Raw genomic sequence first — 27,113 nt, 5'->3', positions numbered from 1 at the left:
CTGGTAGCGCGACTTTCTTTCTCTCGGGCGATAAACTATAGCATATTAGGCAAGGTCTGTGCCAACTGATAGTTCATGCTAGCTCCACGGTGAGTTCCGTGGAAAAAAGTTTTTTACCCAGCCGAGCAGTCATTCGTCTCATGTCAGGCTAGCACTGGCTTTCATAGGTAGAGCGTCTGATGCGGCGCACGCGGGCGGAACTTTAAACTGGAGACTGTCGGTCAGGGGAAGGTCGTATGGAGTGGCCGTGGAAGTTTCCAACGCCAGGAAACTTTCCAGGGGGCTTCGACGGGTGGAGAAAACCAAAGTCTATTGGCGTCGGCCATTCGTTTCAGTCCACAACAACAACGTCATCCGCATCCATGAAGTCGTCGTTTCCTTGCGCACGCTCTTCAGGTTGGATGTTCGGGTTGTTCCTTTCGTTCGGAACCATCGACGTATTGTACCAGCCCTTGTCGATCGATGCCACCAAGGTCTTGCAGGCCTCACCGAGAAGGTCGAAAAATGCAGGGTTCTCTTTGGGTAGAAACATGGCGATGTGTGCCTTCACCTCATCCGTGGCCTGGTCGTTGACGGCCTTTGTCCACCGAAGTCCAGGCCGCCCTGAAGATGCGATTTCCTTGCCACTGTCCACATCGGGGGAAAGCTTGCAAAACGTTCTGTTCTTCGAACGAATGATATTCTGAGTGAACGATGTCTTTCCCGTCGCCATGTTCTCTACTAAAGACCCCGCTCCTTGCCCGAGACAGGTGTAAAAGTTGACACAGCCGATGCCCCGTTCCTCCTCTACGTGGGCCAGCCGCGAAATCCGTTGTTCCAATTCCGATGTCCGCGCTAGGCAACCGATAAATGCGAGATGCGAGGATACCCAGTCAACACTCGCAGACAGATTCTGGCGCTGGGAGTACAGAGCAGCTGCGCCACCAGCTGCCACGGCACCCGCGGCACCAGCGAACATGGCATATCGACCCCATCGCTGCCAGGATGGTGTTGCTGCAGCATCGGTGGATGGTGGTAGAGCTTTGGGTGGCTCTTTCGCGGCTGTGGCAGAAGCGGCTCCTCCTGATTCATTGTCCTTTCCGTAGCCGAAAATCCCTGCAACTTCTGAAAAGGTATTGTAGGCCGTTGTGGCATTGCGATAGTGTCCCTCTGCACCATGCGCTACCACTCCTGGAGCGATGCCCAGATATGGAGTATCAAACGCAAGGACTCCTTGAATGTGAGGGAACATGAAGGTGCCAGGTTCCACAATAGGCGCATGATCATCTGGTTGGGTTGTGGATTGAAATTCAGATCCTGGGTTGTGAGGGATAGGTTGTTCGTCTGCTAGTAATAGCAACGTCTCTGCTGCCACAATTCCTCCCATGGAGTGTCCGACGAGGAAGATATGGACGGACGGGTCAACGGTTGGGGACGCGGTATGGTTTGAAACTTCCAGATCGATAACGGTATTTTGGAGCCTGCGAAATATGAGCAATTCGATCAGGACTTCGATCAAAAGACAGTAACGATGAGAGGGTAGCTCTTACCACTCCCGAAACCTCCCCACACATTCTTTCAGATCACCTCTCGTCTCATATTTGGGATACACAGCTGTTGTGACCTTGACAGCAGGAAGCGCCCTGCTAACAAGAACACGCAGGTGCTCTGGAAATTTGCCGAAGGTATCATCGCCACCCTAGGAAGGCTCAAAAGCATATCAGCATAGCTCTCGGTTGTTTGTGTTTCCATATGCGGGTGTAAAAAAGGTACTTTGCGGGGAAGTGTTCAGCAAGGGAATACGTTGGGATGCTCATACCTTGAAACCATGGATGAAGACCAGGAGGAGTGACTTTTGCATGGTGGATTCATAGGCAGCCAGTAACCATTGTGGGACAGATGTTGGACACAACGGATGTAATGAAGTTGCGATCGTAAAGTGAAAACCATGCGATTCCCCATAAAGGTTGACCTACTGATGCCTTACGTCATGATGCACGTGATACCGCTATGTACTGAGTTGACAGATCCCGGTCAACTGGATCTTTGAGGTTGGGGTTCTGCATTTGAGTCTAGCATATGTAAGTCTGATTTGATGATCTTTTATTGGATCCTGTTGACTTATAGTCTAGGCCCGGCATCTTGTCCCGAACAATGACTGAACTGGCTCTTCGATATATCTTACTGGGAACCTGAGAAGTGTCTGAAGTATAAATTCTAGATTCAAGCAATTTCTTGCAAAAACCTTGCATAATCTATTGATTGATCCCAAGAATGATGCGTTGACTGACCTAAAGCCTCTCAATCTACCCAGAGCCCTGGAAGTTCCAGAATTGTACACCTGGGCAGGTGACGACCCTGGCAATTATCCATCTATTCTAAATCTCAGTGGCCAACGCTCCGATATGAAAGTCCCTGATACTACCTTATAGATTGCCCGCACGGTCAAATTTCCGCAACCTGAGCAGACCGTCCTGCAATGATGTGGCGACCAAAGTGCCATCAGGACTCCACAAGTGGCTTTCATGCACAGCTCTATTCTCTGCCGATCGAGGCGTCCAGCCCTCCTGTATAAACCACTTCATCCGTAATCCAGAGTCATTGCGGGCGGAGGCATCCCAGTCAATCATCCGTAATGCCTCGCCATGCTGGTGGACAATCACGGTCAATGTAAGACTGCACATTTCGGTCCAATGCTTGATTCCAAGAGCACGCGGAATCAAAAGAAGAGAGTTTTTGTCGCTGGAGTACATGTGTGCACAGGCATAGAGATTGTCGTATTCACCATCCTGGTCTCTCTCTTTAATCTGAGAGAGCGTTGCAGTAGGATCTTCGTCTGGAGATCCCTTGAGACGGTACTGTGTCAATTGACGGTATTTCGTAGGATCACCTTTCTGGGTGTCTCTCTGAGTGTCCTTGGTTTTGTTGTAGTCCATCATGTTGGTTTTCCGCACGTCGAGACCGGGAAATTTTCGCTCTTCTATATGTCCTTGTTGAACGCTTCGAATCCACCATTCAGCATCAACACTGGGACTGACGGGCTGGTCTTCGGGTCGTTTGGCCGATAACACTTCTCGAAACCGCTCCTGCACCGGTGCAGGTTGATGGTGGAAATCCCGCCTATTCTCATCGCGCTTGAATGAACAAAGGCACGAGAAGCAGATTTTGCCATCTTGCCGAGCATCAACTGCCCGTGTGCAATACATGAAGCCATCTCGAACATGCCGTACGGTGTATACATAAGGAACGCCCTGCCGGCCGCCCAAAATAAATGTACCCGTCATGTTCTGTGACAGAAATTAGCAATGATCTCAATATAAATAGGTACTCAATCATCTCGTTTAGGTACTATGTACCAGGAACTTACATGAACCACAAATCCTTTCCCGACGGTTTTCGATGCAGCGTACGCAGACTGGGCATATACATGGCCCCCAAATGAGAGAGTACCGTCGCCGGGAAGATATGGAGCAGCCAATGAACGGAAACGTTCGACTCTTTCTGCCTCGACCGCGCCGGCGTGTGACACTTTTATATCATCGAGTCGTTCTAGAGCCATCAACTCCACAAACTCGGGCGGGGAAGTCAGTTCGTCCGGATCATTGCCCGCCGCCTCGCGTGAGGACATGATTACACAGACTGGACTCAAGCAAGATGAGACGTATACACAATGAGTGAGAGCGGCCAAAGGCGTAGGCTCAAATCGCCTGCTACCTCGAAGCAAGGCCAACCGCAGGGGTCAATCCCGAACTTAGGGACGATCCGGATAAGGATTTGTCCACAACAGAACAGCAATATGGCTCCAATACCACGCCAGTGCGATCAAATCCGCCCGATCTCTGATGTGGAGAGCCTTGGAGGTCGATCAACAAGGAGAATACCCGGCTTGAAACTGGGGAACCGAGGCACACGCGGGGCGAGTCACGTGGCCACATCGGGAGAAGTTGAAATACAGATAGATATTTGCAGTATATCACAGTTATATGGGAAGAAAGATATCAGATTGCAGGTTTTATACAAATTGCGCCAATCGCGCTGACAGTGCTGAGGGGTTATGCCCGATTCCCCAAGCCGTAATGATACACAAAAAAAAAGATGATGCTCAAAACCAAACCCAAATCTCATCACAAATTCCCCGGAACTGCATCTACGACCGTGAAGTCTGGATAGTGTCGGTGATGCTGCGGGTGTTGTTCCATTGGACCTTGCCCTCGATGTCCTTGATCTCCTCAAGCTTGTCGCCCAGCTTGACGACCGAGAAGTTGATCATTCGCGGGTCGAGACCGAGAGTGCGGCGGATAGATGCTTGAACGGGGCCAGAAGAGTCGAAGCGCATGATGAAGTGGTGGCCTTCGCTGTAGCGAGCCTGATGTTTGGTGGTGACCTTGGGCAGACGGAAAGGGCCCCAGTTGGTGTAGCCGCGGACGACGCCGCCGGACCGGATGACCTGGACACCGGCGTTACGGGCGATTCTGTGGACGATATTAGTTCATCGGCCGATGAAGGGGGCGGAGAGCCGGAGGTTTTATTGCGAAACGTACTCTCGAACCTCTTGTAGGCTGCCCGGGCGGACCTGTTGGCGGAAGCGCACACGTTAGTTTTCAACGTCAAGTCATCACCCAATGATGAGAATGGGATATGCACGTACAATGGCAATCAGCTCGTACAACATTGCATCGAGTGGTGGCGTGGAAACCCGATTAATTGAAAGCTGAAAGAGGAACTCCTGTCGCGCAAAATCCGAACGGAAGTCGGAGCTTATCAAAGTCTTGGCGCCGTCTTATCAGCATCGCGCAACTCCGCCGGGGAAGCACTTCTCTTTCCTTTCCTTCTTAAACTCTCCCCTCTCCCCTTCTCTTCATTCCTTTCAATTACTCCCCAAACCTCCCAAAATGTCCGCCGTCGCCCGCTCTATCCGTCCCTTTGCTTCCCGGGCCCTTGCCCAGAAGCCCCTTGCCTCTGCCTGCCGCGCTGCACCTGCTTTCCGCTTCCCGCGGGGAACTCGCAGCTTCTCGCAGAGCCCTCTTGGTGAGTTACCCTGCCCTTCAAGCTGGCCAAGTGGTCGCAACATGCTATTCATAAAGGAAATGGATCCGTTGTGGCCTCTTATGGACCGAATTGAGCTCCATGAGGTCATAGAGACTGACGGCGCCTTCAATTGGCATCTGCAGCCCAGGTGAAGAAGTACACCGAGTCGCACGAGTGGATCGAGCTTGTCGACGGCACCAACACTGGTTAGTCCACCTGTATCATGTCAATGGTACCTTTCGATACGGATAGGCCGTATCGCCGAGTATATGTGAATAGAGCAAGTAAGCTAACGGAACCCCGCAGCCAAGATCGGTATCACCAAGTACGCCGCCAACTCCCTGGGTGACGTTGTTTTCGTTGAGCTCCCCGAGGCCGACCTTGAGGTCAGCGCCGGCGAGCCCGTCGGTGCCGTCGAGTCCGTCAAGTCCGCTTCGGACGTCCTCTCCCCCGTGGCTGGCAAGGTCATCCGCGGCAACAACGTTCTGGAGGACAACGCGAAGACCATCAACGCCAGCCCCGAGGGTGAGGGCTGGATTGCTGAGATTGAGGTTTCTGATGCTGCTGAGCTCGAGGCTTTGTTGGATGAGGCCGCCTACAACGAGACCATCGATCACTAGATCTGAGGGAGGCTGTAGAGAATATATGTTGGAATTAGAGTTGTGGCGAATGGTCGTCGACGGGGTTCGATTACTGTGCTTTTCCTATGTTGACCTGTGATTTTATATTATTTCTGTCTAACGGAGACACGTTTCTTTCAACAAAAGAGTTTAGATATGTCAGGCCCTCCACGGCTTTGACTGCCCACTTTGGCATATAACGAAGATAAGATAGTCGGGTTTCAAGGTTCCCCTAAGTAGAGTAGGTGGAGAGTGCACAGGCTCCAAGGTTATTCCAGAAGAATTCAGAAGAGGGAAGAGAGGGAGCCATCTCATAATATCTATAGACAACAGAAGCTAGTTAGACAAGACATGGACCCATTGCAAAACCAATAGAGTCTATGTACAGGAAGTAATATTCATTGAAACCAAATCTAGTCTATACAGGAGGTATCGATTCACGACAGATCGGGCACTGAAGGCGAAGCCTCATCCAGCTCTCAAGACAGGCAGTATGGAAGATGTGCCGGCAAGGAGTCACCATGTACTGCCGACGACTCAGAATGCTCGCAGCCCCATCGGTCACACTTCCGCCCGCAGAAGTGAGCGCGGGGAGAACAGGAACCTCGATATCCTGCATGCAGATAGCACAGTCGAACATAACTCTCTTTCGGTCCCGATCCCGCTGCTTATCGTCATCCTTGGAATCACTAACCAGATCCCGCTCATCGCCCCGAAGAGATGCAATGGATAGAGAGCCTCCAGCCTCGAGGTCGTCGTCCGGCCCAGGAGCATCACGCAGGGTTGGATGGTAGTCGTATGCAGGAGGCGCCCAGCCCCGCGGAATGAAGAACCGCGGGCCCAGGATGTCCTGGCTGGCTAGTACCCAAGCTTGAATCCACATCCAACCGGCCATTGCAAAAGCGGTGGTCCAGTCAGGTCGAATAAACAAAACGTTCCCTCGAGCTGTGAGGAAGTACAGAAATGGGAATAACCGGAGGATGCTTTGGCCGACGACGAAGTCCCAACGCAGTGCTTTGCGGCAGTTCCGCATCACGTTGCGGTGGATCTGTGGCACCCAGAATGAGAGGTAAATCGCTGACAATACGCGTGCATAGATCCCTCCCAAGCGCCTGGGCAGGAGAACGGCCCAAATAGATAGAATGAGCATTCCGAATAATGCGAGATAGAAGCGCGCATACATGGCACCAACATCGCTACGCATTTGCCTGGGGGTTGGAGCCCCAGTGCGGTTGGTAGTCGGTGGTGGTTCTAGGTCATCGTCCGGAGGGTCTTGATCGGGTGTCAGAATGATAGGCGTGGCGCCAGAATCCTGGACCGCTGCAGTGGCAGGCAAAGGAAGAGTTCCCGGACGAGTGGTGGAAGCCGGGGGTTCGACGGGCTGTTCTTCGCGTCGCTCCGGCTCCTGCACAGCCCAGATCTCCATCATGAATTTCATGCCAATGTAACTGACGGAGAGGAAAGCCAAGAATGAAGCGGTTGCCAGAACCAAGAAGGAAACCGCTGCGTAAAGCTCCAAAATGATGAAAGTTAGGACGAAGGCATCTCCCAGCGCCATCAATGCGATGGTGTAGAAACTGACGCGACTTCGGGTCGAAGGAGTCGAAGCCTCTTTAACCTGGCGCAAGAGAAGAGTGATCTGTGCAACAAAGACAGCTGCAACCACGAATATGAGACGAGCTGCATATTTACTGAATTCCTCGTACTTAGGCCCAGACAGATATAGAGGATCAGAGGGAGGGTATTCTGGTGCCCCCTTGGTTTCGAGTATGTACCCGCAGTCGGGAGAGAAGACAACGGCAGACATGATCATGAGAGGAGGGTCTGGCAATGGTGCGCCCACAGGGTACCTTAACTCTCGTTCCATTCGCTCCAGTAGCAACCGGTCGGCGACAGCACCATCAATCACGACGGGATGTTGCTGAAGGAAAATGATATGCTCGCATTTGGGCGCTGGGAATTCCATCTGCTCCGATCCCGCCAAAGAAGACCATGGGAACAAAGTAGGAGGGCGGTTTTGCCTTTCTAACATGGTATCCGAAAGAGACTTGAGCAAAAGCCGATGGGACAACTCATAAGTATCAGGAGAAAGCGCAAAGTGAGGCAGAGCAAATATCCCACCAAACTTCTCACTTGAGGTACTCAGAATAATCGATCCAGTTTCTGGAAAGTGCATCCCAAATAGTGAGAGATACCAGGTACTGCCCCAGAAGTCTTCGCTCTCAACCGTCAAGCTCGCCCTAATCTCTCGGACTAGGCTTTCACCTAGCCGGAGCTCCTCCCCGCCTCCTTCTTCCAGGTCAAAGGAAAAAGTGCCACCATTTCCCGTGATATTTGAGCTGAACTCATGAGTGAAGTACTCGTGTTCATGGGCGATAGCAGAAGTGTTGAGAGGTGTGCTGCGATGTACATCTTTCTGTCGTACCCAATCACCCCGTAGCTTTCCTGTAGTATTGCGGTATACCGGAAGAAAAAGCTTCGTCAAGTTCAAAGGCGACGACGAGTAGGAATCGTCCAGACCTATCGGAGGCTCGAGGCCGGCATTCGAGAGAACGGATTGTAGCTGGTGGCGCACGCGACTTTGAACATTCGGAAAGAGATCCCAGGCATAACTATCATTCTGCCGGACTCCTGCGAATGGAAGCCAACGATCCGCCGGTGGATCGAAGTCTCCATACTTCGACTCGTTCAACAGCTGGAGCGCATGTCGCTCTCGGTCGAGCTCGCGCTGGCGCTCCCGGTCCTCATCAATCAACGGAGGACGCGACTGCGAGCTGAGGAGCAGGTAGAAAACCAGCAGGAGGAAGAAGAAAGAACCGCGGTTATCCATCGGTCATCGATGCCACGGGGGTTTCTCCGCATCGGACGCTTCCTCAGATCGGGACGGTGAGCATCGCGGGAAAACGACGGAAAGGAGCGAAGTGCAAAGCCTTCAAGTACTGTGAAGACCGCAAGCTTCAAAGATCGCGGACAGTAATGAATGACGAGGGTGGTAGTTGTCGAGCTAAACTTTGAGTGGATGATGTACTCGACATGGGGTCGAGACCTTTAGGCCCCCGCCCCTTCCGCTGGTCGACACCTGATATATCAGGCACTAATAGTACCTTGGTCCGTTATCTCCTTTTCCCCCGGACTCCTTCACGAGACATTCCCAAGCTCTATTCTTACGACGGAGACGCGTTCGACAGGCATTCGCGATGGCGTCGAACCTCCCTTTACCTATTCCTCCACGTACCCCGACCCCGCCATCGGACGACGGCACAGTCCATGCTCCGCACGTCAATGGAGGACTATCTATTGATCGCGATGCCTTGTCGCCTCTCAAGGATACATTCCCCAAGAGCGCTATTTTGGAACCAGTGAACTCGGATCGCCTTAGCCCTACCAAGGCTTCATTCAGCTTTGGAACCGGGCCTGCAGAGGATGTGACACCGACGGAAAATGGCTCGGGCGACTCTCCTTCGGCGGGGCCGTTCAATTTCAATACCAACGTCATGGCAAAGAGCCCGGTGGTCAAGTCGGTAAGCTTCAATAGTGTCGTGATCCTTGAGAAGCAAACGCTTACACTGACCTCCGATAGAACATTGGACAACGTCGTGGCCACAAATACAAGCACAGCAGTATCTCGCATCAAATTTTCCTCGAGCCCCCTCCACGTGCGCCCTTGGCTCTTCCCAATTCACTACCTATGCCAACAATGAAAGAATGCCGACTTAGCATGTCAAAGGACCAGAAGACACGGTTTTGGTGGAGTGTATGCCACATGTTCGTTGCCGCCTATACCCTTTGGACGGCGCACGGGTCACTGGCTATGACGGCATTATCCCATTTGATATTGTTTGACTCACTTGGAGCTCTTCTTTGCGTAGCTGTGGATGTCCTGGGTAACTTCGAAGTCTGGAAGAGATCTAGCATTCGCCACCCATTCGGTCTCGAACGTGCCGAAGTCCTGGCTGGATTTGCTATGTGTGTGCTTCTTCTGTTTATGGGCCTTGACCTGATCTCCCATAATCTACAGCACTTTCTTGAAAAATCGGGTCATGAGCCCCACCATACGCATGCTCATGAACGCGTTTCCCTGGGCAGCGTGGATATTACGGCCGTGCTGGCTATTTCCTCGACCCTGGTTTCTGCAATTGGATTGAAGAACCATGCGCGAATTGGAAAGGCTATGCGCTTTGGATATATTGAGTCTCTTCCTTCGGTGCTGAGCAACCCGTCGCATTTCTTGACTCTTTCGTGCTCCGCCCTTCTCTTGCTGTTGCCTCTGGTGTCAATTCGCATCTATGATTGGCTTGATAAGCTCCTGTCTGGCACGATCGCCCTTTCAATGTGCTTCCTTGGAGTGCGATTGGTGAAAACCCTGGGATCAATGCTTCTCATGTCCTACTCGGGCCAAGGGGTGTCTGATGTCATCAAAGATATCGAGGCGGACCCGGCGGTGTTCGGTGTTGATGAAGCGAGATTCTGGCAGGTTCACTACGGCCTTTGCATGGCCAATCTCAAGCTACGTGTTTCTGGCACAGAGGATGGCATTGGTCGACTACGAGAGAAGATATCAAGCTTGATTCGCAATCGTCTTGGTGGTGGATATGGAACTGGAGGACAGAAGTGGGAGGTGTCTCTCCAGTTCACTGTCGAACGAACATAAGAGCTGGTGCGTAAATAAGTTGTGCAAATGCATTTATGTATAATACCCCTGTATATTAGGAATCCAATCCTTATTTTGCATTGAGATAATAGCCATGTAAGATATCAGAGCGTACTTCTAGCCATTGAGATGGGATATGCCCAATAATGAGGCAAACTGAACAGGCTAGAGAGCGCAGTTAAAAAAGAATGTAACGATAATTTATAGAAAGTCTTGTTCATATTCTACAGCGCACATCGCTGCCGGTAACATCTGCAAAGACCTCCCAGATGAAACCCCGATATCAAACCGTCGAATTTTGGTACACATAAAAAAAGGGAATACACACGCAATGCTCAACCTCCTCGAATCATTCAGACAAAAACACTTTATGAGGTAGTAGCCAGAACAGCACCCTCCTCAGATTTGCTCAGACTCTCTGGCTGGTCTCGTCGCCGACGCTTCTCAAGAATGGCTTCTCGTCGCTGGGCGAGCATGCGGAGCTGTCTGTTCTCAACACCTTGGAGCCAGTAGCCGAAGCTTCCACCAACACCGGCGAAAAGAGGGTAGACCCAGAGGGATTCCTTGGCGAGGATGGGACGCATCTCGATTCCGAGTTGCCAGAGGCGGACGGCAATGCCTGTTGAAGCGGGATACAGTTAGTCTATGGCCAAAGAGATTCTTTCAAAGAGCACGTTTATGTGATGCACGGCCACATTCTGGGGATTGGAGTTGTTTGAGCAGGGAGAGGACGCACCGAAGCCGCTCCAGAAGAGCACTTTGTGGACCATGATCGCGACCGGGCGTAGGCGGAAAGAGGGTATTGAAAGGTGCCGACAGGTTCCGATACGAGAGGGAAGTGATGACTTCGCGCTGTCGCAAGTGAAAGTGGCCCGCGGTCGGAATTGGATGGGATCGGGGCTTTGAGGTCGCAACGGGGTAGGAGGGAGGTGAAGCAAATCAGACGCCCGCAGTTCTAAGCACGGATTAACTTTCCGCCGCCATCACCCGTGTTATCGCTTATCGTCTTCACGCGACTTTCTCCAGTGCCCTTGCTCTGTCCTCCTTGGACTTCTCGTACAACAATGGCCGCTGATCAGGCTATGGAGGATGTGCCAGCTGGTACCAAAAGGCCAGTGCTGGACATTGAGTCCTTAAAGTGCAAGAAATTCAAGGCCGATGATCTGCCGCTGTCTGCTGCGCAACATGCCGCAATCGACAAACTTCTGCATTCATTCAAGAAGAAGGGTGGATTTGACAATATTCGAAAGCAAATATGGGCCGAATTTAATGATGGAGTATGACTGGGCATCTTGCTTTGGTTCTTGGCATCGCTAATGCATCTACAGGAGTCCAAGACCAACTTCACCGACCAGTTGATCGCATTGGCCGAGTCCGAGATTGAGCGCGAACCGGCACATTTATCGCGTGAAAGAGGGAAAGCCGCGACGTTGATCGAAGGTGCTGTTGATCGTGGCGACGTCTACAAGAACGTGGAGGACTCCCTTGACCAACTAGCCTCGAAACATCTTGAATCGATACTAGACGACATCCGCGCTATTCGTCGTCAAGATATCGGCGAAGAAGCAGCTGCCAAGGAGGAAGAATCCGGCAGCAAAACGGACGAAGCCTACGAAGCAGAGGTGGCCGCCAAACGAGAACAGCGCGAAAAGGTCTACCGTGAAGAAATGCGCAAACAAAGAGAGATCGAGGAGGAGCAAGATCGCATTAAGGCGGAAGAAAAACGAAAGAAGCGAGAAATTGAGCGTCAGAAGGAAGACGAGGAAAGAGCGCGAAGAAAAGAGATCGATGACCAACGTCGGGCTGAGCGGGAGCGCATGCGCGAAGAGCAGCGAGCCCTCGATGACCAGCGAGATCGAGAGCGCCAGGAGAGGTATGAGCGACGACGACGAGAAGATCGTGAACGGTATCGAGACTACGATCGCGATCGCAGTCGAACTATAGACAGAGATCGTTATCGTGATCGGTCACCGGCATATCGCTCTGACCGTGGCCTTTCTCCTCGCAGCCGCGACCCGAAACGAGAAAAGTCGGCTACCTCCAAAGATGCAACCCCCGCCCCACCGGTTGATGAAAAGTCGCTGGAGGAGGCTGCCTTGCAAATGCTTCTGAAAGAAGGCGAAGAGCTCGCTGCCAAAGCGCGGCAGAAGCCCGAATTTGACTTTGAAGAAGCCGAGGCTATCGAAAACGGCCTTAAACCGTCGACTTCTAATCAGGCCAGGAGTGCCAACGACTCAAGATTACCAAGTACTTCAAACAGAGGTGCCAGTCCTTCTCGAGATTCTAGGCGACGCGATTCAATGGCGGATCGAGAGCGAACTCGTCAAACGAGAGATCGCAGTCGAAGCCGTAGCCGGTCTCGTCGTCGACAAGCATCTCGTTACGACCCAAATCGGCGCCTCGATCGGACTAGGGATACATCTGTGCGGTCTCGAGACCGCAATATGGATGAACGCCGTGGATACCGTGACTTCCGAGATGAACGAAGCTACCGGCCAGCTCGTCGCAGTCGCAGTAGATCCACTGCACGAGGACGAAATGGGGATAGAGAAATTGACAGGATTCGAGACCTACCACGCTCTAGATCTCGTGATCGGGACTATGACCGGCGTCGCCCTGATCGCAGCCGAAGTCGAGACAGGGATCGTGGCGGTGAATCATACCGACCGCGCCGCAGATCTCCCTCTCGTCAGCGCTCACGCTCTCGATCACGTTCTCGCCAGCGGACCCGAGACCGTCCACGCTCACGTTCGAGATCAGCTGCTCCCAGACGGCGATCGCGTTCTCGATCTGCTCCACGAAGAAGATCCAGGTCTCGGCGCCGTTCCCGCGAGAGACGGACGTCACGAGAGAGACGCCCTTCCCCTGGCTCTGGCGACATCGATCGGTACATTCCCCCCCAACAGTAACCGCAGCACTTCACCTAGGCGCCGAAAGCGATCCCCTGAGCGGGATGCTCGACCCGCTCGAGCTGGTGACATTGACCGTTACATTCCGGGCTCTGAACCAGAAAAGGCCAAAGAGGGGGAGACTGAAGCCACAACTGAACAGCCGAAAGAACCTGAGGACCGTCGGAATCGACGCCGCAGCCGCAGTCGCAGCCGGCGACGAAGGAGTCCCAGTCGAAAGCCAAGCTTTAGCCGGCGTCGAAGTCGAAGTCGTCGCAGGAGCCGCAGCCGATGAAAGTGATGAGCTTTTCTCGAGATTGGAGTGATACCAAAGACGCACATTGCTTGAATCTCTGTAATAATAGTCATTTATCATTAATGGACTTTACTGGACGATATCTACGAAGATATACTTTATAGATCCCGATCCGGCTTAACGCATACCTAGTGCTTATCGTTATCGGAATCGGCCCCACTCAAAAAGTTGAAATCGCCAGACCGCGACTTGACTTTTTTTCTAGCACAAACCTCAATCTCTTCAAACCCTCTATTCAGTGGAATTTAAGGCTCTACCAAGCCGGTTTCCCTAACACGTTACCTGCGATTTATTGGAACCTGTTACCCTGGCATCCCGGCCCCGGCATTCGGACAAACAAGCCGCATCCCAGTGAAGACCCAGACTACAACCACCAATAATACCCTTAGCAACCAGCTGTACCGACCTTCACAATGAGAGCGACAAATGAGAACCCCAAAGAAAGCCACCAACCCACCACAGCACACTTCTCCGACGACGACGACCCAACTTCCTCCTCCGGCTCCTCCTCAGAAGAGAGCGAAGACGACGCTTCAGAAGATGAAGACGAGGGCATGCAACAGAGCACAGCCGGCGGGTCCTCAATACCGAGTATTCCTCACCGCCCGAAGCCCAGGATAAAGCCCATGAAGATGAAGGGCGGTTCGGATCTCCTTTCACGGTTGTCCACGTTTCTGCCGCAGATGAAGGATGCCAATGAGGATCTGGAGAAGGAGATTGCTGCTGGGCGGGGAAAGGATATGGTGCTTGATGATGTGGATGAGGCAGATGGGAAGCAGTATATCGAAATGGTATGTTTGATTTCTGGTTAAGGGTGTTTTCCGGACTGGTGCTGACTGGCTGTAGAATCTTGGGTTGGGTGTGCTTAAGGAAAAGCGTGATGGTGATGACTCCAGTGAGGCTGATAGTGATGATGAGAATCCATATGCGAATGCTGGATCGAATACAGAGGGTGACTCGGACGTCTTGGGCAAGCTGATGGGAGGAAAGAAGTCAGAGAAGTCAGACGCGGATAAGCCTTCGATTGAAGAGGTGGCGGAGTGAACTGGGAACCATCACTGTTGGCGACTCGGAGTTTTGTACTCCTGAATGATATATCTTTTTTGGCATTCAGTGTCTTACACTTTGAAAGTGGGGCGCCAACGACTGGAGATCTAAGATCTACTCTACAGGATTAAGCTGTGAAAAGATAAACGTAGAAAGGCATGAACATTCATAGATTTTTGATGCAGTTCGCCAAATCTCCAGAAGAAAGATAAAAGTCTAGATGAAGACACCAGTCAAGAAGAGAAGAGAAAACAAAAACAAACATGTGGAGTATCTATTTATATGCATGGACCCATCACACACTATGGCAGAACCATATGATTAAACATTGATAAATTTGAAGTCATCACCGTGCAAGGATCTATGAGATCTCCTTGATGCGGCAAGTCCAGCCAGACTCCTGACTGAGAAGGGGCAAGCTGTGAAAGAATTAGCATGTTGCATAGCTGGAACAAGAGAAAAAAGATAACTTACCTCGCACCAAGGCACCAGCCCAGCTCGTTGTCCTTGATCTTCTTGGCGATCTTGACCTCACGCGACATCGGCATCTCGTAGCCCGTGTGCAGCAGACCCATCATGAAGTTTAGATCCAAGCACCAATCGGCACGGCCGCGAAGGTCCTTCAGGGCACCCTCCACGCCCTCGAAGACACTCCAGCTGTCCTCTCCGGCACAGACGGTGGAGGTGAGCTGGTGCAGCTCCTCGAGAGTGAACGAGGAGGGCATGCCCAGCGGAGCAGTGCGGTCGAAAAAGTAGGAGAAAATATACACGTCCTCACGGGCAAAAGTCTTTGCCAGAGAGGGCTGGTGAACACCGTTGAAGGAGCAAGGAGCCAGCTTGCACTCGGCCTCCTTCTTCAAGATCTTCTCGGCGATGGCACGGCACTGCGCGGGGGCAGACTGGTCCTTGGGACCCACCATGACCACGCTGGTCTCGGGTCCGAGAGCATGGCCATCAGGGAAAGTCACAGTGACTTTCTTCTCCATATTAGGCTGGATGCATGGGTTGGAGATCGGGCGTTCCAACCACGACATATCCTTGCCGTTGTTGGCCAGGAGAGCCTCGAGGACCACCTTGTGCATAGACTCGCGAGCAGACATCAGACCGTAGCCAAGGTGAGAGTGCTGGTAAAGCTCAAACTCCCGGCCGCCGAACTTGAGCTCATACTTGTGGTCACCCTGAGCCAAATGCTCGGGCATGCCTCCGGCCTTGCTCTGCTCGAAGGTGGGCTGGAAGACAATCTGAGTGGAACCACCACCGAGATCAAAGATAGCAGCGGTAGGGGTCTCATCAGGGCCACCAATCTTGCCCAGGAGGTAGTTGGTGGTGATCCAAGCGTAGACACCCTCGTCAGAGCCGTCCATAATCTCGACGCCACCTTTCTCGCGGGACACAACGGGGAAGGGATAGGTGTTCTCCAGACGGTGGCGCACAGCCTCCAGGATGTTTTTGCTCAGCTCGGGACCCAAGAGACGCAGACCGGCGGTGGCCTTGACGGCAATTGGGCTGCACCGTCTGTACTCCTCAGGCACGGACTGCAGTGCGACCTCCATGAGAGGATCCAGACTCTGTGCCGCACCTTGGGCATCCTCCTTGTAGGAACTGAGGCCGGAGCCACCGTCCTTCTTCTTGGTCTGCTCGAAGACCTCGTTCTCCAGTTCGGGAGTAGGGCCGCAGTTGTTGAAACGGTAGACGTGGATACGAGAACCGGTGCTACCAGCGTCGATCATGAGCGCATACTGGATCAGAGGCTTCGATGAATCGAAAGGCTTATTGCACTTGGTAGAAATACCAGAGGCTGAAGGCGCTTTTTCTAGAGTGAAAACGAGTGGTCAGCAACGACGATTGATTCCGATCGATCTGCGGCGCATACCCTTGGCGAATGAAGAAGAAACGACAGGTTTAGAGGGCGACAGCCACAAAAGGACCATGAAGATGAAGCCCACGATGGCTCCGGTCTTCAGCCAGCGCGATCTCTGGCTTTGGGAAACCATTTTGTCGAATTGTTTACCGGGGACTCGGCCGGACTCGACGGAGTTTGGGGAGGCGGAAACGAAACTGTGCGAAACGGAGCGTTGACGGGCGACCGTATGCAGATCGATTTTGCTGGGCTGTTGATTGTCGACTCCAGTCGACATGCGAGCAACCGATAAGCAAAAGACAGGGTGTTGCCACCGAACGAGTAACGATCGGAAGGGTTAAGAAAGACGAGCAAGAAGACAAGACACCATAGAAACCATTGAGCCTCCAAAATCGCCAAGTCCAGAATAGGATAGGAGATTGCGGAGTTGAAAAAGGAGAAAAGAAAGGAGGGCAGATTGCGGATCCAGGGTTTCAGGCCTGTGGCGCAGATGTGGCGTGGCTGTTACTCGATCCGTCGACTTGTCTTGACTGCACCCGATTACCTTAACCAGCGCACACCATCTACCGGTCCTATACCCGACTCTTCTGCCGTATGGCTGTCAATATAGTCATTTCCTGATCTTATCCTCTCTCGTCACTACGATCCCTCCGATCTCCTCCCAACCAGCCGTCATGAACCACACCCGCGGTCTCATGTCCACCGCGCAGGCCCTGCGGCAGACCTTCCTTACACCTCTCCGAGCCCCGCGAGCGGCTCTTGCACAGTCTAGTCCTCTTCACCATGTTCATCCCATTCAAAGTGGGTTTCAAACAAGATATCTACAGCATTCCCGTTGCCTTGCCTTTGGCGACTACCACAAGATGCCAACCAACGAAGCTATTGGAGCTCCGTACGTGCAGCTGGTCAACAAGGACAACAGCCTCGATCCCCCCGTGAGACTTTCCCAGGTCCTAGCTTCTTTCGACCCCCGCGAGTTTTTCCTCCAACAAGTGCACGCGGGAGCTCCCGATAAGCCTCCGGTTTGCAAGATCCTGAACAAAAAGGAGACGAAGGCCAAAGAAAAGGCTAAAGCGAAAGCTGCAAAGGCGTCCAGGGTCCAAACCAAGAAGCTGGAGCTGAACTGGGCTATTGATGCGCATGACTTGAAACACCGCCTGGGCCAGCTGACTACCTTCCTGGAAAAGGGTTGCAAGGTGGAATTGGTCTTGACCAAGAAGAAGGGCAAGCGAGCAGCGACGGTGGACGAGATCAAGCATGTCATGCAGAGTGTGATGGATACCACGAAGGAAATTGGAGGCACCCAGGTCAAGGCTATGGAGGGAGAACCCGGAAAGCACGTTATCATTACGGTCAAGAAGGAGAATTGACGGTGTTGAGGATTGGACATCATTGTATATAGTTGAGTGCTGTTGGGATAGCATCGTGCAGATAATTCTAGGTAACTTTTAGCAAGACCTAAGTATTAAGCAGCCAGCATTGCATGAAGTCGCCAAGTTTTCAAGGGAGTAGTAGTTGGATATGCTTCCTTCACCCCGATCTATCGGGTCCTTTCACAGTCAAATACTGTTATGATGTCTGATATGTAGCGCTTATGCTGCAGACAATAAAACCTACAGGACTCGGTCTAACATTCAAAGATTGACCATGAATTAGCAATGCGACGCGCATCGCAACCCTCATGGAATCTGATGACGGACCGACCTCCGCAATCCGCGGCCCCTGATTGGACAATATATGACTAAGCAACCGACCCAGAAAATTTGGCTGTTGATTCTCTTCTCATCGCCTCCCATCGACCTTTCTTCTTGTTGCTTGCTTCCATTCTTTATCGTTTTTGGGTTCCCAATTGCAAGATGTCGAGCATCTCCCGTTCTTTGAACATCCTGGCGCGCTCCAGCCGGGCGTCCCTGCTGCGCCCGCGTGCCGTCAACCCCGTCCACCATGTCTTCGCCAGCGACAAGATGGCTGTCCGTGGACTGGCTACTGCTTTCGAGCGTACCAAGCCCCACGTCAACATCGGTACCATCGGTCACGTCGATCACGGCAAGGTATGATGATTTACTTCGATCTTCCTGTCATCCCGCGATTCTCGTTCTAACGTGTCAACTCCTATAGACCACCCTGACTGCTGCCATCACCAAGAACCAGGCCTCCAAGGGCCTGGCCAACTTCCTCGCCTATAACGCCATTGACAAGGCTCCCGAGGAGCGCAAGCGTGGTATCACCATTTCGTCTGCCCATATTGAGTTCCAGACCGAAGACCGTCACTACGCCCACGTCGACTGTCCCGGTCACGCCGATTACATTAAGAACATGATTACTGGTGCTGCCAACATGGACGGTGCCATCGTCGTCGTTGCTGCTTCCGATGGCCAGATGCCCCAGACCCGTGAGCACCTGCTGCTTGCCCGCCAAGTCGGTGTCCAGAAGATCGTCGTTTTCGTGAACAAGGTCGACGCCGTCGAGGACCCCGAGATGCTTGAGCTTGTCGAGATGGAGATGCGCGATCTGCTTTCCACCTACGGCTTCGAGGGTGAGGAGACCCCCATCATCTTCGGTTCCGCTCTCTGCGCCCTCGAGGACCGCCGCCCTGAGATCGGCAGCACCCGCATTGACGAGCTCATGAAGGCCGTTGACACCTGGATCCCCACGCCCGAGCGTGACATGGACAAGCCCTTCCTCATGTCTGTTGAGGAAGTCTTCTCCATCCCCGGTCGTGGTACCGTCGTTTCTGGTCGTGTCGAGCGCGGTATGCTGAAGAAGGATACCGAGGTTGAGATCATTGGTGGCTCCAACGACGCCATCAAGACCAAGGTCACCGATATTGAGACCTTCAAGAAGTCCTGCGACTTCTCCCAGGCTGGTGACAACTCCGGTCTGCTGCTCCGTGGTATCAAGCGTGAAGACATCCGCCGTGGTATGGTCGTTGCCCTCCCCGGCAGCACCAAGGCCGCCAAGAAGTTCCTGGTGTCCATGTACGTCCTGACCGAGGAGGAGGGTGGCCGCCGCACTGGTTTCGGCTCCAACTACCGCCCCCAGGTCTACCTTCGCACTGCTGATGAGCCCGGTGACCTCACCTTCCCCGACAACGACCACTCCCGCCGTGTCAACCCCGGTGACAATGTCGAGATGGTCCTCGAGACACACCGTCCCGTTGCTGCCGAGGCTGGTCAGCGCTTCAACATCCGTGAGGGTGGCCGCACCGTCGCCACCGGTCTGATCACTCGTGTGATCGAGGAATAAATTAATACCCCCTCGCCTATGGTCCGGGCTGCTTGACTCTCCGGACCCTGTATTATGACACCTCTTTCCTTTCTTGTTTGTCTGTCACCTTGTATTCACAGCGCGGGAATCATCGACCCAAGGAATCCGGGGGATAAGCCGGAGTTTTCGCTTGAATCCTGTTCATGTACCTCTACTGTATTGAAGATGTAGCCAGTTGTACCTTCTCTCCCCTCCCGTGGAATGTATTCAAAAACAATCCAAGTCTACCATCCAGACTGTTTATAATATTTTCTCGAGTAATCGATCCTTTCACAATGGGGTCAGCCTTGAGTCCTTGAATCCTTTGACCGGAAGGTGTTACCAAACACGTCCAATGATTGGCCCACCGTTCGGCCGAACTTGACGGACGAATTGCCCCCAAAAGACTATGACCCGGGCGGATTCACCTCCGGTTTTATTTCTCTATTCCGGTTTACCTGCTCTGAGGTTGCTCACTATTTCTTTCTGTCCTCTCCGCGATCAACCGGAGCTGCACTGGCGTGACTCCGCCCCGGTCCCGCGCGACGTCTTGCCTGTGCTGACTGCGTTCGTCCGCTTTGGCTGGACGAGGCCGTGCCTCGATAATTTCCTAAGTAAATCTTCGTCATCCTTGTCAAAATGGACTCTTGGAATGATATAAACGGTCCGCCTCGCAAAAAGATGCGAAAAGGGACCAAAAGCTGTACACAATGTACGTTGTGGGACGAATTCCTCAGACACCGATACTAAACTCCGTCCCAGGCCGACGTCGCAAGATTCGATGCACTTTCAATCCTGATCGCCCGGAAGCTTGCAGTGAATGCCGCTTGCGTGGATCGACTTGTATCGATCAGGAGCATGACTCCGATAAGCTGAAGGCCTCGGATGCCGCTCAAGGAGACCAGCGGTACAGTCTCAGGGAGCGTGTGGCTCATTTGGAAAATATAGTGGAGGACTTGGCTAAACGATTAAACGAGACGAGCCCCGCTCATTCACGGAGTAAGTTTTATGAGTTACCAACAGCTTGCGCAATCTTATTTTCTCGTTCTTTGAGGTTGCTAACGGTATATAGCGCGTAGACCCTCTATAGAAAGCCCGACGCCACCGTCAGATGAGTCGGACAAGCTTGGCCCGTCCAGTTGCCAGATCCAGAATGCGCCAGTCATGCAACTATTCGATAATTATCTCGTCAGCCGCCGTGAAGATTCGTCCAATAACGACCAGTTCACCGGTGCTAAAGATATGTCGCCCAAAGCACGGGCAGTCAGAGCGGAGCTTCTGTCTTTACTTCCTTCCATGCAAGACATTCAAAAAATTGTCGAAGAAGGCTCGAGGCTATGTTGCGTGTGGGAGGAGAACTTCCCCGAGCTTCTAAATGCCTTCGGGACAAAGTCATACTCGGAAAGCCTGGTGGCGCCCGCTGAAATAGCGAAAGGGTTGGTTTCCCTCTCTATAAGTGTTCTACAATCACCGCCTGATTTCGACTTCAACACACTGCAAGTTCCGCTGGATCCGCAGGAGTTTGCTGCACGCTGCTGTGCAGCGGTGGATCGTCTGATCGTTCGGGATGATGACTATGCGGCGACGCTGCCTGGCATGGAATGCCAGATGCTGCTCTCTAAGTATCACTTGAATGAAGGCCGGCTTCGCAAAGCATGGCTCGTGGTTCGCAGAGCTATTGAATTTGCACACCTCGCGGGCATGCACCTCTCAACCCGGACACCTCAACCGGCAGATACTTTATTTGACAGGCGGCTGAAACTCTGGTGCGCGATAACGAATTCAGATCGATCTCTCAGTCTGATTCTCGGTCTTCCTTATGGAGTCGCAGATGCTTTTTTCATGCCCCAAGTCCAACTACGGCTTAATTCAGACATCTCAGCCACGGAGCAATACGTCTTGCGCCTTGGTATTATCAGCGGACACATGATTGACCGCAACCAGAATCCGTCGGAAATGTGTCTCGAGACAACATTGCGGCTTGACCAAGAGCTTATGGACGCCTGGGACGCCATGCCCCGGAGCTTCACGGGCCCTGAGCCAGGGTCCGATGAGAAACGGGAGCATTTCAATGAGCGAATTCCGCTGCAGTTCATGCCGAAGATGTACCGTGCCCTTCTTCACCTTCCTTTCATGTTGAAATATCCCCACGATCCACGGTTTAGCTTCTGCCACCGGACGGCGATTCAGTCTACTCGGGAGGGATTGGCCCTGTACAAAGTGCTGCGGGCGATCACTCGGTCTTATTTGTGTAAAATCCTTGACTTCCTGGCCTTTACGATGGGCATGATTCTCATTGTCCATCTGCACGGCTACTCTGAAGAGTCATCGTATCACAGCAAAGACCAAGACGAAAAGGATTGGGCTCTCGTGCGGGATGTGGTCACCATCCTTCGCCATGCCGCGGCTGAGAGTGGTGGCTCTGTTGCAGCGGAGTCTGCCAATATCCTCGGTGCGATCTTTGATACCAGGACTCAACGGCGGAACTGGACGTCATCCGCGACTTGCAAGGTCACGGTGCCTTACTTCGGGTCTATTACTATAGGCGCTGGCGCCAATCTCCTGAGACCCAAAAGCAAGGAGCAGAATGCTGGAGCTCCGAGCCCACTCGCCTCGACGAACCCGTCAAAACGGACCGCCAGTCAGCTCTTTACTCCGCCCATGTCTGATCCCGAGCCATCGACCATCAACGCCGACACCATGGACGGCAATACTCCAGCTGCAGGCGCCATGGAAGCTGATTTCTTAACCCAGTCGCTAATGACAGGAGACGACTTTGGAACAAGTACTCTTTTCACCGGCTTATTTGATGATCTTGGACATTACATGTGGCCGAATGCCAACGTCGACCTCGGACTGGATCACGGCTGGAACCTGAACTGGTCTGAATAGAGGGAGAAAGTACATACCCCACATTCTGTACAGGATGTAGTCAATCAAACCGATGAATTCATGATCGGGCACATTTTCCCGCGATTCTGCAGCGCATGAGTATTTGCGCATGTAACTATAAGTTAAACGGAACCGGGGTGTACGGTTATGTAAGACGTGTTTTCCCCAGCAACCATCGACCTCGGACCATTTGATCGCACTCGTGCAACGGCCTTGTGATCGTCCTTTACTCTAATTGTGATCACTTTGTCCGTGCTCTCGATTCTTCTCAGTTACATGATCCACTCCTCCCCCAACCTCCTTGTGCCCACTTTCCCCTGCTCTCGCCACTCTCATCGGTGATCTGTCCCCACAACACCGCATCATCGAAGGAACACCATGTCCGAACGCCCGTCGGGACTGGGCAGGAACCCAACTGCACCTCCTATCATGGCGAATGGTCACTTTGCTACGGTCGGCGACAACGGCGACTCCGCCTCCTACGAGCATGGCGTCCAGGTGATTGATGAGAATAAGGAGTTCAAGTACGCCCCTCCCCTGCAGGCCCGGGTGTACCTACATCTGGCCTGCGGGCAATCTGGTAATTCCGTTGCTCACAGCTGTCAGTGCGAATCTCTCCAAGTACCTTTCCATCGAAGATGTCACGCCCGCCGGCTTCAATTATCATCTCATCTCCGTGTTCGGCTCCCAGTCGACCGGCAAGTCCACCCTACTGAACCACCTCTTCGGCACTGAGTTCTCGGTCATGTCGGAGCTGGAGCGGAGGCAAACGACCAAGGGTATCTGGCTGTCGAAGAACAAGAAGCAGGGTCAGGAGGGCGCGGAGCGCATGGCGGATAACATCCTGGTTATGGACGTGGAAGGCACTGATGGTCGCGAGCGTGGCGAGGATCAGGACTTTGAGCGCAAGAGTGCTCTCTTCGCGCTTGCGACTAGTGAGGTCCTCATCGTCAATATCTGGGAGCACCAGGTGGGGCTGTACCAAGGCGCCAACATGGGGTTGCTGAAGACCGTCTTCGAGGTCAACCTGCAATTGTTCATGAAGGATAAGAAGTAAGTGGATTGGCAGAATCTCTATATCAGGTGTCCAGCACTAACATGCTTTTTAGTACCACTCACCGATCTCTTCTGTTCTTCGTTATCCGTGACTTCATCGGCAGCACCCCGCTCAAGAACCTCCAGAAGACCCTGTTGGAGGATTTGTCCCGCCTTTGGTCGACGATTTCGAAGCCGGCTGGACTCGAGAACTCAACGATTCATGACTACTTCGATTTCCAGTTCTACGGACTTCCACACAAGAGTTATCAAGCAGCGGAGTTTGCGGCGGAGACCAAGAAGCTTGGATCCCGCTTCCGTGAGGGCCACCGTGACCCCAGGAGAGATGCACTCAAGGGCGAGTTCTCCGAAGAGGGTGTCTTCTTGCCCGAATACCACCGACGGATCCCTGCGGATGGATTCTCTCATTACGCCGAAGGCATTTGGGACCAGATCGTCAATAACAAAGACCTCGATCTGCCCACGCAGCAAGAATTGCTTGCTCAGTTCCGCTGCGACGAGATTCTGCGTGAGGTCATGATTGGATTCGACGATGCAATTACTGCCTTTGAAGATAAGCAGGCCGAGGCGGTTCGTTTAGGCGCACCGGAGGTTCTCGGTGGATTGGGTGTTGCTATGCGAGCTGCGCGCTCGAAGACGCTCAAGGGATTCGAGACTGAAGCCAGTCGGTACCACAAGGGTGTGTACCAGCGCAAGGGGGCTGAGCTCGAGAGCAAGGTCGATGGACGGTTGAAAGCACTCTTCCACGGTCAGCTTTCGGCCGCACACAAGTCTGGTATCCGTGATTTCAGCGATGCGGTCACTAATGCTGTCAAGTCTGGTCAAAAGAAGGCTGGCAGCTACGACTTTGCTGAGATCGTCAACGACGAGACCAAGGTTTCGCTGGAGAAGTTTGAGGGGGTTGCTCGTTCAACAGTGGTTGAGGGAGCCGCTTTCAGTGACTACAAGCAGCAGCTTGGCCTGTTTGAAAAGGAGTTGGCTGAGGTTAGCGCCGGTCTGCGCCGGGACGAAATGAGACGCCTGGCTAGTCGTGTCGAGCGATGGGTTCAGTCCCGTCTAGGTGAATCAGTGGGACTCGAGTTCAATAACATGGGTTCTGGACGTGCTGGAGGCGGTGCTCCTGAGAACGGCGAGAAGCCCACCGAGAAGGCATTCTGGGATCGGATCTGGAACGTATTCGTGGAAACCGTTCTTGACGCAGAGCGACGATTCACAGACCGCGCCAGCAGCTTCGATGCCAGCCTGGAAGAGGTCGACGTTGGACTGTGGCGCCTGCGTCGTAAGTCCTGGGGTGTCCTGCGCGCCAAAATCGATGAGGAGATGATTGAGGGCAACTTGCTTCTGAAGCTCCGTGAGAACTTCGAGGACAAGTTCCGCTACGATGACGAGGGCGTGCCGCGTATCTGGCGCCCGACAGATGATATTGAGGGCGTCTATACCCGTGCTCGCGAGTCTACTCTGACTCTGATTCCTCTTCTGTCTCGCTTCCGCCTCGCCGAAACCAACGCTCCGCCTCCGCTCGACCGGTGGATTGGCCACACTCCGAGCTCTGCGACTTCTGCGGATGAGGAGGACCTTGCCCCCATCGGTGGCATTGATGAGGACGAAGGCAAGAGCCTGGAGGAAGAAACGACAATTCTCGGTGAATCGAAGCGCCAGGAGCTTACCGTGCGCTTCAAGAAAGCCGCGGATGGCGTATATGTTGAGGCCAAGCGGAGTGCCATCGGCGGCATGACCCAGGTCCCGTTGTATTTCTACGGCATTTTGCTTGCCCTAGGCTGGAACGAGATCGTCGCGGGTGAGTATCCTTTCTTTTGTCCAGTGTTTCTCCCAGTTCGTTCGCTAATTACTCGTAGTTCTCCGCAACCCGGCCTACTTCTTCCTGCTGTTCGTGTGTGCCGTGGGCGCCTACATCACCTACCAGCTCAACCTGTGGGGTCCCATCCTGAAAATGACGGAGGCTGCCTCGCAGCAAGCCCTCGTGGAGGGTAAACGCCGCCTGCGCGACTTCCTCGAGTCCTCCGATGCCGGCCGACAAGCCATGGCCATGTCGGCGGACCGAACTGGATCAGCCGGCCGCAAGGAGGAGTACGAGATGTCCGACATGCAAAAGCGCGGCTCCGGCTCCAAAGCAAACGATGACCTGGATGACATGTAAATTTTGTTTCCTTTTTCTTTACTGCTCTACTCGGCAGAGCATCCTGTATACGTTTACTCTGGGGTTAGATTTGTTATAGCATTGGCATGTATGTAACTAAAAGAGCCAAGTGGATCTGCATGACTTACCATTAATGTTTAGGCGCACAAGAAGCTTGTTTCTGCCGGTCGATGTTTCCCTTTGAACCTACTTTTTGTCCTTGTCTTGTGCTCGCCTGTTTATCCGGTTGGGCTGCGGGGTCATATCCACGTAACCGTAACCACCGGACTTGCTCCGACGTGGGGCCAAACAGCTGTACTCCACGCTTCGGTATATAGCTGTACCAGGACCCTCCAGGTCTTCGTTTGGTCAATCTGCACTGCTAGACTATACGTTCCCTGTAAAGTCAACAACATGGCTGCACCACTCCCCCAGAAATTCGATGACCTCCCCGACAAGCGCCGATACTGGCCCGGGCGCCCGGGTTCATCAGAAGAAGGCCTGGGAATGCTACGCCTCCTGACGCCCGAGATAGTTGCCGATGCTGCACAAACACAGATTCAGACCGGCGAACGGGTATGTTTAAACTGGGACATTGAGAACCTGAGCCCACCAGGCTTCGGCCGCAAGCCATTCGAGCACACTATCAAATGGGTCGCCAAGGGTGTCGCCTTCGACGACGAATACCACTTCAACCCGCAACAGGGCTCCCAATGGGACGGCCTACGCCACCACAATGCACCCGCGCCGACACCAGAGGATCCCGAGCGGAGACTATTCTACGGTGGCACGACGGCGGCGGAGATCATCGACTCGGACTCCCCGCGTATCGGAATCGGGTTCTGGGCGAAGAAAGGCATTGCCGGTCGCGGTGTGCTTATCGACTACGTCTCCTACGCCGAGAAGAAGGGGATCCCGATCAACGCCCTGACCCGCCAGACGATCACCCTGGACGAGGTACAGGAGATTGCGCGCGAGTGCAACATCTCCTTCCAGAAGGGTGATGTTTTCTTCCTGCGCGTCGGTCTGCCAGGTACATGGGCTGCGATGTCGGAAGCCCAGCGCAAGGAATACAGTGCGCAGGAGACGCCACAGCACATGGGCATTGAGCAGAGCGAGCGCGTTCTGCGCTTCATGTGGGATAACCATTTCGCGGCCGTTGCATCCGATGCGGTTAGCTTTGAGGTTTTCCCAGCAAAGGACCCCGAGTTTGATTTGCATCATCATCTTCTGGCCGGTTGGGGTGTGCCTATTGGTGAGATGTTTGATCTGGAGGAGTTGGCTGCTACATGTAAGCGGCTTGGGCGTTGGAGTTTCTTTATTTCTAGCAGTCCCTTGAACTGCGCGAGAGGTGTTTCAAGCCCGCCTAATTGCATGGCGATCTTTTAGATA

At 53.2% G+C, this 27,113-nt stretch overlaps 15 protein-coding genes across 15 annotated transcripts; 9 read left to right on the top strand and 6 right to left on the bottom strand.

Annotated features, from left to right (window-relative positions):
* Positions 1–331: 331 nt before the first annotated feature.
* N7498_005336 (uncharacterized protein) lies at positions 332–1,840 on the bottom strand (the record flags this gene model as incomplete). Its single annotated transcript, XM_058452398.1, has 3 exons — positions 332–1,460; positions 1,530–1,678; positions 1,799–1,840. 3 exons carry the CDS (start codon positions 1,838–1,840, stop codon positions 332–334), a joined length of 1,320 nt encoding a protein of 439 aa, XP_058308936.1.
* Positions 1,841–2,405: 565 nt separating this feature from the next.
* N7498_005335 (acyl-CoA thioesterase) lies at positions 2,406–3,607 on the bottom strand (the record flags this gene model as incomplete). The annotated part of the gene is made up of 2 exons (XM_058452397.1): positions 2,406–3,266; positions 3,347–3,607. The coding sequence occupies 2 exons, from the start codon at positions 3,605–3,607 to the stop codon at positions 2,406–2,408; spliced, it is 1,122 nt and encodes a 373-aa protein (XP_058308935.1).
* A 519-nt stretch (positions 3,608–4,126) lies between these two features.
* Positions 4,127–4,685, bottom strand: N7498_005334 (mitochondrial 37S ribosomal protein bS6m; the record flags this gene model as incomplete). Its single annotated transcript, XM_058452396.1, has 3 exons — positions 4,628–4,685; positions 4,521–4,552; positions 4,127–4,451 (listed from the first exon to the last, which is right to left on the bottom strand). The coding sequence occupies exons 1-3, from the start codon at positions 4,649–4,651 to the stop codon at positions 4,127–4,129; spliced, it is 381 nt and encodes a 126-aa protein (XP_058308934.1). The 5' UTR covers positions 4,652–4,685.
* A 186-nt stretch (positions 4,686–4,871) lies between these two features.
* Positions 4,872–5,627, top strand: N7498_005333 (glycine decarboxylase subunit H; the record flags this gene model as incomplete). Its single annotated transcript, XM_058452395.1, has 3 exons — positions 4,872–5,007; positions 5,151–5,213; positions 5,314–5,627. 3 exons carry the CDS (start codon positions 4,872–4,874, stop codon positions 5,625–5,627), a joined length of 513 nt encoding a protein of 170 aa, XP_058308933.1.
* A 418-nt stretch (positions 5,628–6,045) lies between these two features.
* dscA (ubiquitin-protein ligase dscA) lies at positions 6,046–8,457 on the bottom strand (the record flags this gene model as incomplete). Its single annotated transcript, XM_058452394.1, has 1 exon — positions 6,046–8,457. One exon carries the CDS (start codon positions 8,455–8,457, stop codon positions 6,046–6,048), a length of 2,412 nt encoding a protein of 803 aa, XP_058308932.1.
* A 367-nt stretch (positions 8,458–8,824) lies between these two features.
* Positions 8,825–10,278, top strand: N7498_005331 (cation efflux family protein family; the record flags this gene model as incomplete). The annotated part of the gene is made up of 2 exons (XM_058452393.1): positions 8,825–9,148; positions 9,208–10,278. 2 exons carry the CDS (start codon positions 8,825–8,827, stop codon positions 10,276–10,278), a joined length of 1,395 nt encoding a protein of 464 aa, XP_058308931.1.
* A 368-nt stretch (positions 10,279–10,646) lies between these two features.
* N7498_005330 (putative NADH-ubiquinone oxidoreductase 14 kDa subunit) lies at positions 10,647–11,048 on the bottom strand (the record flags this gene model as incomplete). The annotated part of the gene is made up of 2 exons (XM_058452392.1): positions 10,647–10,897; positions 11,015–11,048. The coding sequence occupies 2 exons, from the start codon at positions 11,046–11,048 to the stop codon at positions 10,647–10,649; spliced, it is 285 nt and encodes a 94-aa protein (XP_058308930.1).
* Positions 11,049–11,342: 294 nt separating this feature from the next.
* Positions 11,343–13,461, top strand: N7498_005329 (BOD1/SHG1 domain-containing protein; the record flags this gene model as incomplete). The annotated part of the gene is made up of 3 exons (XM_058452391.1): positions 11,343–11,555; positions 11,607–12,525; positions 12,620–13,461. The coding sequence occupies 3 exons, from the start codon at positions 11,343–11,345 to the stop codon at positions 13,459–13,461; spliced, it is 1,974 nt and encodes a 657-aa protein (XP_058308929.1).
* Positions 13,462–13,895: 434 nt separating this feature from the next.
* On the top strand, positions 13,896–14,549 carry N7498_005328 (NOPCHAP1/New4 family protein; the record flags this gene model as incomplete). Its single annotated transcript, XM_058452390.1, has 2 exons — positions 13,896–14,273; positions 14,329–14,549. The coding sequence occupies 2 exons, from the start codon at positions 13,896–13,898 to the stop codon at positions 14,524–14,526; spliced, it is 576 nt and encodes a 191-aa protein (XP_058308928.1). The 3' UTR covers positions 14,527–14,549.
* Positions 14,550–14,890: 341 nt separating this feature from the next.
* N7498_005327 (guanosine diphosphatase) lies at positions 14,891–16,667 on the bottom strand (the record flags this gene model as incomplete). The annotated part of the gene is made up of 3 exons (XM_058452389.1): positions 14,891–14,948; positions 15,004–16,342; positions 16,403–16,667. 3 exons carry the CDS (start codon positions 16,665–16,667, stop codon positions 14,891–14,893), a joined length of 1,662 nt encoding a protein of 553 aa, XP_058308927.1.
* A 397-nt stretch (positions 16,668–17,064) lies between these two features.
* N7498_005326 (putative translation initiation factor IF3) lies at positions 17,065–17,760 on the top strand (the record flags this gene model as incomplete). The annotated part of the gene is made up of 1 exon (XM_058452388.1): positions 17,065–17,760. One exon carries the CDS (start codon positions 17,065–17,067, stop codon positions 17,758–17,760), a length of 696 nt encoding a protein of 231 aa, XP_058308926.1.
* Positions 17,761–18,246: 486 nt separating this feature from the next.
* N7498_005325 (translation elongation factor Tu) lies at positions 18,247–19,636 on the top strand (the record flags this gene model as incomplete). Its single annotated transcript, XM_058452387.1, has 2 exons — positions 18,247–18,441; positions 18,509–19,636. 2 exons carry the CDS (start codon positions 18,247–18,249, stop codon positions 19,634–19,636), a joined length of 1,323 nt encoding a protein of 440 aa, XP_058308925.1.
* Positions 19,637–20,275: 639 nt separating this feature from the next.
* Positions 20,276–22,528, top strand: N7498_005324 (uncharacterized protein; the record flags this gene model as incomplete). The annotated part of the gene is made up of 3 exons (XM_058452386.1): positions 20,276–20,348; positions 20,399–20,635; positions 20,709–22,528. The coding sequence occupies 3 exons, from the start codon at positions 20,276–20,278 to the stop codon at positions 22,526–22,528; spliced, it is 2,130 nt and encodes a 709-aa protein (XP_058308924.1).
* Positions 22,529–22,701: 173 nt separating this feature from the next.
* sey1 (dynamin-like GTPase SEY1) lies at positions 22,702–25,742 on the top strand (the record flags this gene model as incomplete). Its single annotated transcript, XM_058452385.1, has 4 exons — positions 22,702–23,052; positions 23,135–23,581; positions 23,638–25,382; positions 25,441–25,742. Exons 1-4 carry the CDS (start codon positions 22,907–22,909, stop codon positions 25,740–25,742), a joined length of 2,640 nt encoding a protein of 879 aa, XP_058308923.1. The 5' UTR covers positions 22,702–22,906.
* Positions 25,743–26,135: 393 nt separating this feature from the next.
* Positions 26,136–27,060, top strand: N7498_005322 (uncharacterized protein; the record flags this gene model as incomplete). Its single annotated transcript, XM_058452384.1, has 2 exons — positions 26,136–27,012; positions 27,053–27,060. The coding sequence occupies 2 exons, from the start codon at positions 26,136–26,138 to the stop codon at positions 27,058–27,060; spliced, it is 885 nt and encodes a 294-aa protein (XP_058308922.1).
* Between the last annotated feature and the right edge of the window lie 53 nt (positions 27,061–27,113).

This window comes from Penicillium cinerascens, assembly GCF_028974065.1.
Source record: "Penicillium cinerascens strain IBT 15544 chromosome Unknown contig_5_segment0_segment0, whole genome shotgun sequence".
Lineage (NCBI taxonomy): Eukaryota > Fungi > Ascomycota > Eurotiomycetes > Eurotiales > Aspergillaceae > Penicillium > Penicillium cinerascens.
Note: the sequence above shows the minus strand (reverse complement) of the source record. Positions and strands in the feature narration are given on the sequence as shown.